At 48.1% G+C, this 13583-nt stretch overlaps 1 protein-coding gene across 1 annotated transcript in view; it reads right to left on the reverse strand.

Annotated features, from left to right (window-relative positions):
- Trim16 (tripartite motif containing 16) overlaps positions 1-12694 on the reverse strand; it is a 23141-nt gene extending 10447 nt beyond the window's left edge. The window contains exons 1-2 of the mRNA XM_005349880.3: positions 12159-12694; positions 3755-3850 (exon numbers count right to left, since the gene is read on the reverse strand). Coding sequence (XP_005349937.1) covers positions 3755-3850; positions 12159-12659 — 597 coding nt within the window. The 5' untranslated portion in view covers positions 12660-12694. The remainder of the gene's footprint in view (positions 1-3754; positions 3851-12158) is intronic.
- Positions 12695-13583: the final 889 nt, after the last annotated feature.

Consider the following 13583-nt stretch of genomic DNA (forward strand, 5'->3'; position numbering starts at 1 on the left):
AAAAAAAAAAAAAAAAAAAAAAAAAAAAAAAAAAAAAAAAAAAGGTGAGTCTTAGCTGGGCAGTGGTGGTGCACACCTTTAATCCCAGCACTCAGGGAGGCAGAGACAAGTGGTTCTCTGTGAGTTTGAGGCTAGCCTGATCTACAGAGTGGGTTCCAGGACAGCCGGAGATACACAGAGAAACCTTGTCTATAAAAAACAAAACAAAACAAACGAAAGTGAGTCTTGCTCTTCTGACCTCTCTGTCTCTCTTCTGTATACATTCTTGCCACAATGGCGTTAGCCACCATGAGACCCTCACGGAAACCACCTTGTACACATACAATTATGAACCTCCAAAAAATAATAAATTCGAGCCAAACAAACTATATAGCCATGGAATATGGACTCATCATTGTACACTGTCTCAGCACATGACTGGATTTCAATCTAATTGTTAAAGTATATTTTAACACTGAAAATAGACTATGAAAGAAAAGATGGAGGAATCCACCTTGGAAGACAAGTCAGTTTTGCTTACAGCCTTTGCTTTAAGGGGTTGGAGTGGAGGTTATAGAGCTGTTGGTATCTCATCCAAGCTCCACATTAACTAACTCATTCCAGCCCTCTGGCTCAGTCACCCTTCGCACCAACCAGGCAGTAGGAATCCATGTTTCATGAGTCACAAAAGCAAGTAGGGACTCCCTGTCCTGCCCACTCCCTATCCAGATTGGCTTTAAACTCTCGGCAATCCTCCTGTCTCAACCTCCCAAGCGCTGAGGTTACAGGTGTGGGTCACCATGATAAGCTTGCATATGCTTTCTGAACCAGGGTGTGTTTGCCTGGTAGGGGTTGAGTGTAGCTTTTCACTCAGAGATCCAGGAATTGTATGTACACAGGAGGGTGGGCTGTCTGAGCAGAGCGGATTCCCTGTCTTACGTGCTAGAGACTGGAGAAGAGCCAAGAATTCCTAAACTAGTAAGTGGTGTTAACACGACCAGCACAGTGCTGCGCTACTTGACTTTGCTTCTCTGGCTTATGGCTACTTTTTAAACAAACTCTAAAATGCAGGCACAGAGAAAGACATGGAAATCAATATGAGGGTGTCGTGGGAAAAGAACCTCCATAGTTACAATATGTAGGTTCCTCAGAAAAAAACAGTTATATGAGGCTAGATGGCCTTAGTCTGAAGATAAAATTAAAGGCCATATCCTTCCCCATCCCATCAGAGGCCACCCTGATGAAGGCTAGCCTAAGGGAGTCACCTGATGATGGATGATGTTTGTGGATGAGGCTCGGGCTCCTGCTGTGGCATCTCCTTCCTACACCTTCCCATTGGGAAATGTTTATTTGCATATTAATGAAATGTGTGATTGATGTTAATTACTTCCCAAGCCATGACAAGTATGGCATGCAAATTCAGTAGTTAATGGTTTTAAAATTCTGAGGATATGCACACACCCATTCAGAAGTTACTGAATCATTCTCTGACAAGAAAACAACAATCCCATATTCTCCCATCCAGGCAATTGGAAGAGTCCGAGACAGTCTTAACATCTCTCTGTGTGTCTCCACATTCCTGGCGTATGTGGGCCATTGCACTATCTCTCTGGCCACCATGTCTTTATGGGAACTGAGTAGGAGTCAGATTAAAGAGCCAGAGCAGTGCCCTGTGGGATCCTCCAAATCATCCAGAACTTGCAGATCAAGTCTCTGAGACTTTACAGGAGCAACTTTTTTTCTTTCTTTAGAAAGAGACTGTCCCTTTAACAAAGAAAATGAGGTCTGAACACAGGACACGGATATCTGACATTAGAGATTGCTTAGCTTTTTTCAGAGTGTGCATCCCATGACATCTTGCAACCATGCAGGACCCTGAAGAGAGAGGCAGGACTCTCTAGGTATGTCAGTTCCCTTAGGCCCCTAGAACAAAGGGAGTCCCTCCATCCCATAGGTTTTCATGCAGAGCAGGGCTAAGTGTTACACTGTGACCTAACCTGACTTAGCCTACATGCCAAGGGGCATGAAGGGTAGCACAAAGTAAGACCATAAACCTATTCTGCAGCTGCAAGGGAGAGGTAGGGCTTATCAGCTGTGTGTCTTAAGAGGGAGAGACTGCAGGGGTGTGGCCTGACTGCTAGGAGGTACAGAAAACACAGTAGTTAAAAGGTCTGTGACCTAACAGCTGTTAGTAAGGAAGGTTTTTATCCTTCAACACCTAGTTAATTATAAACATTCAGGAGACAGAAATTAAGTTGGATACTGGTTTAGAATAAATTTATAAGTAAGTGGGTAGGTGATGGATAATTAGATGGATAGATGGATGGATAGATGGATGGATGGATGGATGGATGGATGGATGGATGGATGGATGGATGAATAGATGGATGTGGGATGGATGGATGGATGGATGGATGGATGGATGGATGGGTAGATGGGTGGATGGATGGGTAGATGGATGGATGGAGAATGGATGGATGGATGGATGGATGGATAGATAGATGGGGGATGGATGGAGGATGGATGGATGGATGGGTAGATGGGTGGGTGGATGCATGGATGGATGGAGGATGGATGGATGGATAGATGGGTGGGGGATGGATGGAGAATGGATGGATGGATGGATGGATGGATGGATGGATGGATGGATGGATGGGCAGGCATGTAGATAAGTAGGTGAATAGATAGTGGATAAAGTGTGGGTGGCTGGTAGAGAGTCAAGTAGACAGAATCATTCATTCTCAGCATGCAAGATGATACTTCCAATTCAGTGGCACAGGGCAGGTGTCCTACATTCTCCTCCGAGTTGGTGACTCTTGGCTTGTCACCAGTGAGAGGTATTTATGGAACTTACTATTGGGAAATTGAAATCAAACCAGAAGAGACTAAAGCTAAGCTGCCTGTCATAGCGCTGGCCTCACCAAATGCCACTGGCTAATTTAGGAGTTCTTGATTCTTTTCTCCAGCTTCCAGCAGATCAGCTTACTGGGATAAGCTAGAGGACACAAAGTTCCTGGAGCTCTGACTAAACACCTCCAATCACAAGCGTACACACACACTTCCATTAGTTAAGAAAACATATATAATCCTGATGTGGTGGTGTATGTCTGTCATCCCAGCAGCACTTGAGTGGCTATTGCAGGAGGATTGCTAAATTTGGTCCTACCTGTTCGACATAGTGAGTTCTAGGCTAGTATGAGCTACAAAGTGAAACTGTCAAAAGAAAGAGTGTGTACCACCCAAGAGGAAGGGGGGGGAGGGAGAGAGAGAGGAAAACTGTTAGTTCAAGACTAATCCAGGTGTATTTCATATTATTAAAAAGTGAACCATTTAACCAGTTTTAAAACTTAAGTCAATTTTTAAAATATCCTTACTCTTATTTTATGTGTGTGGGTCTTTGCCTGCACTTATGTCTGTGTACCACATTCCTGATGCTCCTAGAGGCCAGAAGAGGTCATTAAATCCCCTGGAACTGGAGGTAAAGACAGTTGTGAGCTATCACATGGGCTCTGGGAATTGAACTGGGGTCCTCCTAAACAGCATCTGCTACTCTTTACCCCTCACCCATCTCTTCATCCTACTTACGTCAATTTTATAAGAAATCCTGACAAGGTGAAGGCACCTCATAATGTAGCCAACTGTGCCTACTACGTTCACTTGTTGAGATCTCTGCTGGATCTTTAACCCATTTCCTATAGCCCCAAATGGGTCTCGCTAACCCTGCAGTGGCAGCCGAGTATGCTGAAGCCAGAGAGGTCACCCGAGTCAGCCTTACCAAGACAGACTTATTGTTGGCTTGGAGTCTGGCAATGGCGTTTTCGTTCAACTTGAGCTTCTGTTCCAGCTCCAGCTGCATGCACCGAAGGTCAGCCTGAGGAGGAAGAAGGAGAGAATTCAGGAGCAAAGAGTCTGGGGTGTACAGATAGTCCCCAAGGACAATAGTACTTTCTATCCTCCGCATCCCTGCCTTTCTCCCCTGGGAGGAGAGCATGACCTTTAAAGCTGATCTCAGAAGCCACCCTAGAGGCACAAAGGGACAGACAGGTGTTAGTGGCCTCCTAGGACTGCATGAACTGTGCTGAGATAAGGGTCATTTATGTCCCACTCATAAATGCAAAGAATCTGCATTCTGTCTGTGTCCTGAGAAGACTAATTTGTCGGGCAGAGGACATCTCAGGACAGAGTAACTTTCAGGCTGAGTCCCGATTACTGCTCACCACTCTCATCCAGGTCTGCAGTGAGACAGGGCCGTGAGCGGGTAGGAAAAAAATACACAACTTGTCAAGGAAATTAGCATGGGAAATTAAAGATGCAGTCAAGAGTGGATTCTAAGTGATCTGCAATCAATAAAGGGGTTAGCCATATTGAAGAGAAGCCTCGCTGGTCTGCACGGGACGTAGGGAAAGTGCTTTGAGAGCAAGACTTTTCATCGAAAGGGGCGGGTTTTGAAGATGCAAATATACTTGAGAAGCTCTGGACTGAGGCTGTCACAGCAGGGCTTCGCCGCTCGGAAACAACTGCCTGGTGAAGGATTTCAGAAGATTCAGCCAGTGATGGACACAGGGCCCACTATGGCTGTCGTTCAAGGGGCTGAGCTACATCTTGAGCTGCCAGTAGAGCTAGGCAACCCCACCCACATGGTCCTGGCTTTGCAAGCATGATAGTGTAAGAGTCAGAGGGTCATGGAGGGTTGCACCAGGATTCCAGAAAGTTAGTGAGGCCAGGCAGTGTGTGGCAGAGACCCTGAGGGGGCACCGTATGAAGGGAAGCTTGTTGTAAGGAGGAGCAGCAGCGGGCTGTGTCCCACCGCCTGGCTAGCTTATACCCCGAAATAACAACACACAAATTGTATTAATTAAACACTGTCTGGCCCATTATCTCTAGCCTCTTCTTGGCTAACTCTCACATATTAGTTTAACCCATCTCTGTTAATGTGTATCGCCACTTGACTGTGGCTTACTGGCATGAGTCCAACCAATGTCTGTCTCGGAGAAGAGAGCCACACTTCCCTTCTTCCCAGCATCCTATTCTGTCTACTCTGCCCATCTAAGGTGAAAGCAACACATAGAAAGAAGACCTCCTACACCAGAAGCTGAAATTGGGGACATTCCAGAGTCGTAAGATATCTGCGGAGGAAAGCTGCGGGCGTGGAACACAACCTGCCTGGGAGAAAGGCTGTGTGTGCTGTAGTCAGCAGAATAGGGGGTTCATCTGGAACCCAGATGATTCCATCCCAGCCTCAGAACTGGGCATGAAGCTTTAGGATATGCTTTTAACCCTGCTTTGGCTTAATTTTTCCTTGTTATGCCCCATTCCACCCTTTCAGAGTGAGAATATTTACTCTGTGCCTTGTTTATCAGAACCATGTAAACTGTGTTTGATTGTACAGAAGCCCACAGTTAAGAGATTGCCTTTAGCTGGACGGCGGTGGCGCACGCCTTTAATCCCAGCACTTGGGGGGCAGAGGCAGGTGGATCTCTGTGGGTTCAAGGCCAGCCTGGTCTACAAGAACTAGTTCCAGGAAAGAGATTGCCTTTAGTCTAGGAAGCCACTTTGGACTTTTCAACAGTACTGTGACTATTGAGGCACTTTTGAAGTCAGAACAACTGTATTTTTCATTATGATATAGCCATGTACCTGCGGGGGTCAGGGATAGGCAGAATGTTGTGGTTTGGAAGTGAGATGTCTCCCAGAGTCTCATGTGTTTGAATACTTGGGTGCTGGGAATGGAAGCTGGGTCCTCGGGAAGAACAGCAAGTGTCCTGAACTGCTGAGTCATCGCTCCAGCCTTTGCTTTCTGTGTCCAGCTGCCCAAGCCCCTGCCACCTTACCTTCCCCCCATGACAGACCTCACCCCTCCTAACCTGTAAGGCAAAAACTCTACCTTCCTTAAGCTGCTCTTTGACAGGTATCTGGCCAGAACAGCATGAACAGCTGTCGACATATGCATTTCTTATTATTTCACAACATAATGTCTCTAAATATCCATTTCCTTGCCTGGGAGATAGGGATACAATGCCTACTTCTCGGGCTGAGATAACAAACTAAATGAAATTAATAAGAACTCTACAGAGCCAGGTACACTGTAAGTGAGCCGAAAGTGTCAATAATGTTATCCTTTCTGTGATTGGTCACCACCATGCTTGCTACCTTAGCTGCTTTCTATTCTCGCTGTGTTTGCATCTGGAGGCAAGTTCTGCCCTCCCTACCCCACCCCTGCCCAAGCCAAAGCAAGTGCCTGCCTGAGAACCTTAGGTTTGTCTGTCCTGACTCGTCACTCTTGTCTCCTGGGCTCAGAGGACACCACCATCTGCCAAAAAGACAATCTGCCAAAAAAGAGTACCTAAGCCTTTGCAAACCTCAGAGGATCTGCCACTTTCCTACGTCCACAGTGAGACAGCAAAACACACACACACACACTTAATGAACAGCTCTCAGTGCTTTTAATAGCTTTGGTCTGTGTTTCCAACCAAGTCATTATGCCCAATAAACCTCAGAAGTCAAATTAAGCATCTGGCCCCTTTCCCACGAAGCCTGGGGGAGTTTCACACCTCCCTTCACCCCTGCCCTCCCCTCCCCGCCACACACACAGTGAAGGAACAACTGTAGGCAGAACGTGGAGACATTGTGGAGGACCTGCAGGCAGACTTTGCTAAAACCCTAGGTCTCTGGAATAAAGCTGAGGGTACCTCGGTCATGGCACCCCGACACTTGAGATCTGATGCCTAGGAGTGGGGAGTGGGGAAAGGAGAGGAGGGATGCCTTGCCTATTTGAGGGCAATCTTGGAACCTTTTGCAATGACCCAGTCCCTGGGTCAAGGAGGGAAAGGCGAGCTGCTCGTTTGAGGGAATCGGAAGACACAACAGAGCATGCCCTAGCAACCTGGTTCATTTGAGCAGCGATACCACAAGGGTGTTTTGAAGCCATTATCCCTTCGAGAGACACCCAGGGTATCCAGCAAGGGGCTTCTTGGGCCTCTGCCCTCAGACTTCCATAAAAGGAGAAAGGGATGCCTCACACCAAAGGAGGACCCCTCTGAGTCACCACAAGGAAGACACTCCCACAAAAAAAAACATTACCACAAAAGGTGGGGCTGTCTGAGAGTCCTGACTCTCCAGTTATTCCTGTTCCTAGAAAATGATGGGCTAAGGAAAAAAGAGAGAGAGAGAGAGAGAGAGAGAGAGAGAGAGAGAGAGAGAGAGAGAGAGGGCTTCCTGAGACTCTGACCTCAGTGTCCCCTAAGAGAGCGGCCCTGTTCTCATCCAAGCCATGGGCAACAGCCTGAGAGCTGGGCAGTGCTACCTGGGAGCCCAGACAGCCCAGTCTTCTCACAGAGCGCACAGAGTGGGAGAGCATTGAGAAAGGAGCTGACTGGAGTTTGAAGACCTTGTTCCTGGCTGGAGGATCTCGTAGCGTCATCTAGTTTCCGCTCTGCTGCAAGGCCAACTTTGCCTTTAGGATGACAAGAGTTAGACCTGGACTCTGACTCCATTTCTCTGCGGCTGGACCGGGACCTGCTGCATGCCAATAAGATCAGCTAAGCCACACACTCCTGGCTCTTGGAAAGCGTAGTAGGATATTCTGGTGCTTATGAGTAAGCGAGTTATATAATACTGGCCCCAAGGACCTCGTTTGGGTTTCTGTGAGAAATTATTGCCCTGCATGGCCCTGTAGCACCTATGGGTGATGCTCGGTGAGAGTTCAAAACCTTCCAGTTCTCAGATGGTTGGTACCTTCTTTTCACAGATCCATCTTGTGTGTACAATCAGGGTCCATCTTGACCTTCTGGAATCAAAACTAAGTTTGAGCTGATAGCCTGAAACTAGTGGTCTTCAAAGGCCTAAGGCATGGCTTAACTCAGGCCTTCCCTCTCCCAGGAGCACTGACTTCACTTCCAAGCCGGCTCCCCACTTCAAACATGCAGAGTTATGTTGCCCCAACCCCTTGGTATGCCGTGAAGTCATAGTATGTGTCATACCTTCCTGAGCCCAAATTCCCTGAGGGCACACAGTACAGCCAGCGTCCCACTTAACCCATCAAGTGCACTCTGAAGAGCAGGAGGGAACTACATGCAATTTTGGGAGCAAAGAAAATAAGAAAAGTAGTCCCAAGAACTTAAGTTTCACACACACACACACACACACACACACACACACACTCACACTCACGGGTTGGGGGCTAGGGATGATAGCAGAGACGGAGATCTCGTCTCCACGCTGCCAGGCCTGAGATTATGATAAGATCAAAGGAGCCTCAGGACAATGAACTAGAGCCTAGAAGAGCATCGAGGTCAGTTAGGAGTGACTGAGCTCTGGAAGTTCATCAGGATGGACCAGTGGTTGGGTGCAGCCAGCTCTTGACGCCTGGTTTTCATACATCATTCTAACTGGTGGGAACCACGGGCACCTCAGAAAGGACACACATGCCTGACGGAAACGTCACTCTGTGCCCTCCCAGCTGACCTTACTTTGCCATTTCCTGCACACAACACGCCTGCACGAGTTATTAGCCCTTGGCTGGTTCCAGAGTGACCTTCAGAAAGTAAGTTTACGGCCGGGCGGTGGTGGTGCATGCCTTTAATCCCAGCACTTGGGAGGCAGAGGCAGGCGGATCTCTGTGAGTTCGAGACCAGCCTGGTCTACAAGAGCTAGTTCCAGGACAGGCTCCAAAACCACAGAGAAACCCTGTTCTCGAAAAACCAAAAAAAAAAAAAAGAAAGTAAGTTTACTTGCAGGAGGTGTGGGCCAGCTGAAAGGGACACTGGGTCTCTGGAATCTTCGATATGTCTAGTTAAGTCTTTCAAAACAGTCCTAATGGTGCTTGTCTCTTCAAGGTACTGTCTTCTGAGCTGGACTCTTGGGCTCCTTGTAATAAATCTTTTGCCTTCTAAGACCTGGTGGAGCCGCTCAGAGTGTGGCCGAGCCTACAGAGTAAACTTGCTCTCTGGATTAACACTAAGGACACGGGATGGAAGGACGCAGCTCTCGAAAGCAAACCAGAGAGGGGTCCATGACACAGGGCTGTTGCACTGTATCCCCACCCCCCCACACACACACAGCCTCTCAGCCAGGCTTTGGTGTTTCGCAGCTCTGCCCTAAGATGTCTACCTCTGGGGTTCCGTACGTGCTACACACTTCTCCTCCTGCCCAAAGTGCTCACCCACGTCTCTGTGGTACTAGGTGGTCTAGCCTTCAATTTGTATGGCGTCCATGTTGGTATAGGCTCAGAGCATTTCTGAGGGAACCAAGCTTAGATGTTCTGAGCAGAGGCTGTGGATGTAGGATCCAGAACAGGGGTGGAGAATTTCTCCCCTACTCAAATCTAGTGCATTGTTTGGTAGAGATTGGTTTTTTCACATCTTCATTCATAGGTTTTCCAGTTTAAAAAAAAAAACCATAAAATTCAGATTCTACATCCAAAGAGAATAGCAACACGCTGTGCCCAAATGTCTCTAATGTACATACACCAGATCTTGGCTGGTTTTTTGTTTCTTTGTTTCAATGGTTGTTTTGTTATTGTTTTTAAGTAGTTAGGTCTGGGGAGACAGCTCCATCAGTTAAGTGCTTGCCTGAGGAGCTGAGGAGCTGGATTCCACACCCACACATTGGAAAAATGCTGGGGGTGTTGAAAGGATAGCTCAGCCATTAAGAGCTCTGTCTCCAGCTGGGCAGTGGTGGCCCACGCCTTTAATCCCAACACTTGGGAGGCAGAGGCAGGCAGATCTCTGAGTTCAAGGACACTCTGGTCTACAAAGTTACAGGACGGACTGCCAGGACTGTAACTCAGAGAAACCACGTCTCAGAAAACAAAAACAAACAAACAAACAAGAGCTCTAGCTACTCTCCAGAGAACCCCAGTTCAATTACCAGCACCCACAGAGGGGCTCACAACTGTCTGTCCTTCTGGTATCTGGCATGCAAGTGGTGCATAAACACACATGCAGACAAAACATCCATACACGGAAAATGAAAACAAATAAATATTCTTTAAAGCTGGGGGCTAAAGAGATGGTTCAGCCATTGAGAGCACCGCTGCTCTTGCAAAGGACCTGGACTTGGTGCTCAGCACCTACAAGACAGCTCAACTGTTGATAACTCCAGTTCCAGGAGACCTGATACCCTCTTCTGACCTCCACAAGTACCAGGCACACAGGTGGTGCCCATACATGCATGCAGGTAAAATATATACAGAAAATAAATCTAAATATGTGTCAGATTAAAAAGCATTTAGGCATAGTGTTACGTGCTTATAACTCAGTGCTTGGGAGGCAGAGACAGGTGGATTCCTGGGTCTTGCTGGCCAGGCAGCCTTGACCACTTGGTTAACTTAAGTCCAAATGAGAAGAAGCCCTGTCTCCAAACACAGGAGCTGTTGGCAGTTGATACTTGCTGGGGAAGGGAGAATCACTCTCTTTTGAGGATGTGGCCTGGTAGGGTTCCCATGCTTCCATGGGTGGTTCCACATCCATGCTCAAATCGTCAGCACTAACTGGGCTTACTGAGTTTTATATAAAAGATGAGCCGGGCGGTGGTGGTGCACACCTTCAGTCCCAGGAGGTAGAGGCAGGTGGATCTCTGTGAGGCCAGCCTGGTCTACAGGGTGTGTTCTAGGACAGTCAGGGATGTCACACAGAGAAACCCTGCCACGAAAAACCAAAACCAAACAAACAAACCAACCACGATAAGTTGGGAGGGGACGTATTGTGAAGAGGTGGAGGGGATGGGAAGAGGTACATATAATCATATTTCCTCGCATACCTGAAGTTAGCCTCTGCCTCCACATGCATAAACACATATATAGACCCACAGGCACACAGACTCCCACATATAAGATAAATAAATATTAAGATTACAATGTTGCGATTTGAGTTTTCCCTCACGTTTCTCCACTAAGGTGGCATTCCAGAAGCTTCTGTGCCTCACTCACCCGTGTGAACTTGAACATGTACGGTAGAGACAGTCAGAGCCGTCACAATAATTACTGAAATTTCAGATGGGAAAAAATCCACAAAAAAGACCTTTGAAGCGGCAGTACCCTTCAAGGGCTCCTTCCCTCAGTTGGGCGGGGCCCTTTCCTCTGATGCCTTTGCTGATTTCTGAACTTTCCTTACAGAACTTCCCTTGATAGTGGAAACACAGGGCACAGTTGACAAGTAGCTTCCCAGGCCGGAAATGGTGACTCACTAGTATCTGGAATGCAGAACTTTCCAGAACAACGCCCAGTAGGACTAGAGAGAGTCTACCTCTGGTGGAGAATCCTGGTGAGGGAAGTCCTTTACCCAGGCACCTCTTCCCTTTACTGCCCAAGAGCACGTGGCTCTGTCGACTGTAGGCAGTACACAGAGAGAGCGGCCTTGGGTGTGAAACAGGACCTAGGGGACAGGAGTCAATCCCACTTCCTGCTGGGAAAGACTCAAAGTGGAAGCAAGAAGACAGGTGGAGCTGTGGAGTCCGTGCCCCGAGACCTCGTCGGGGGTTTTTTGGCTTTAGGACAAAGGTGAGCAGTGCTCCAGAAATGGTTTCTTCATCTGATAGAAGTAAAGTGTCAGACTTAGAGCACAGTATTTCCCCGCCACTCCTGATAACCCTATCTGGTAAGAAACTTTTATTTGCCAGTAAGTTAAGTCGTCCTTGGCATTAACCTCAGCGTGTGTTTCAATTCTGTTATCTTGGTTTGTTTGTTTTTTACTACAGCCTTTTAGACTGGCTTCTTTTGCAGTAAAAAGAAAAAGAGAAATGAAGTTTGAGGTTTATTCTTTTCTCTTGGACTTCCGCCGAGGTTTGTATTTTGTGGGCTGATAGCGTCTGTGGCTCACAGGTCCTGCAGGGAGAAATATCACCCTCCTGAGGCAAAACTTCTACAGCCCACACCCAAACACACGTTACCAAACACAAGAAACGGGAGGAAATTCCCATGCAGGGACACAGACAATAGAGATTGCACCGCACCGGGGACACAGAAGATGGGGACAGTGGCCCGCTTTTGTTTCCAAAGCCACTGGCTAGAGATATTGACCGTCACTAGACCAACACCCAGGCACTACAAGCTAAAGTCCTTGTCTGTGAACTCAAAACACAAAGTGACATCCACAGAGCCAGGCGGGGCAGCATGTCCGACCCCTGCCTGGGGACATCGGCTCCCACTGCCCCCTCCCATGTAAACGAACCCCATCACTCACCTCTTTGTTCCTGCGGGCTGCATCCAGGGAAACGGTGTTGTGACCCCTGTGCTCGCCCTCCCCACATTCCTGGCAGATGCACTGCTGGTGTGTATAGCAGAAGGCAACCAGAGGGCTGTGGTGAAGAGGGCAGGTCCGCCGATCCTCGTCCTTTGAAGGTTCCGTCAGCTGGTGGCTGTGCAGTTTGCTGTTCTCCTGGTGTGGCCGCAGGTGCTCCTCACAGTAATTCACCATGCAGGTCAAACAAGACTTCACTGCCTTTACTCTGCTGGCCCCAAGACAGAAGTCACACAGGATCTCTCCCTCCCCCTCATTACCAGGAGCACTGATCTTTGTGGGATCACAGCCCTGCTCCTGGGTTTCCTCTCCAGGCTTCCCCAGAGAGTCCACATCCTCTTCTTGTACTGGGATAGCTGACCCAGGGTCTGGGCCAAGAGGGGCCAAAGGGTGAACGGTGATCCCAGGCAGTGGCCCTGGGGCAATCAGCTCCAATTCAGCCATCTAGAGGCTCTGCAGACTAAAGCGTCCTTCCTCTGCCCCTTGGCTCAGGAACTGTGTAGCCCAAGTCAGACCAAAGAGCCACGCCCAGCTGATTGCAGCTGCCGGGAGACTTTAACTGTTTCCTCCCTCCCTTCCTCCCTCCCTCCCTCCTGAGGAAGCTCAGTTACTCAGACAGTACTGGGCTCCTCCGGATTGGCCAGTAGCCAGCAACAGTGACAAGGCGGCTAGATTTTCAGGCTCAGGACATCCTTTTGGCTCTGAAGTCTCTTCACTGGCTCAGACTTCTCCCACTCCTAGCCCAGCCCAGAAACTTCTATTCTTATGGTCTCCCCCAAAGGCTCTGCGGGAGACCACGTGTTCCTGTGGGTCTGGAAAACAGCAAGAGGAATTCCCAAGTTCTTTTAGAAGCCTACGTGGATTTGAGTGTTACCACAAGCCATATTTTGCTTTGCTTGTTTTAAAGGGATCCAGAATGCACGAACTTTGACAGTAGAGCAGCTGCTTACCCTAAATGAGCCACCAGCTTGGTCCCCCCCACCACCACAAAAACCTATGACTTAAATAAATAATGTCGTCTAGCTTCTCTTGCTTTTAATAACTTGCTGACGAGCTGACATCTATTTTATTTTGTTTATGTGTGTGTAGGTTTGTGTGTATAGGTGTGTGTGTGTGTGTGTGTGTGTGTGTGTGTGTGTGTGTGTGTGTGAAAGACAGAGAGACTGAAAGACAAATAGGCAGACAAACAGACAGACAGACAGAGCTCCAAGTCTGGTGTCTTTCTCAGTTGCTTTACACCTTATCTTTTGAGACAGTCTGTCCGTGAACCTGGAACTTTCTAGGTCATCTAGAGTAGCTGGCCAGCAAGTCACAGGGATGTTCTTGTCTCTGCTGCCCTGGTGCTTGGGTTACAGGTGAGCACCATTG

Source organism: Microtus ochrogaster, chromosome 7 (assembly GCF_000317375.1).
Source record: "Microtus ochrogaster isolate Prairie Vole_2 chromosome 7, MicOch1.0, whole genome shotgun sequence".
Taxonomy (NCBI): domain Eukaryota; kingdom Metazoa; phylum Chordata; class Mammalia; order Rodentia; family Cricetidae; genus Microtus; species Microtus ochrogaster.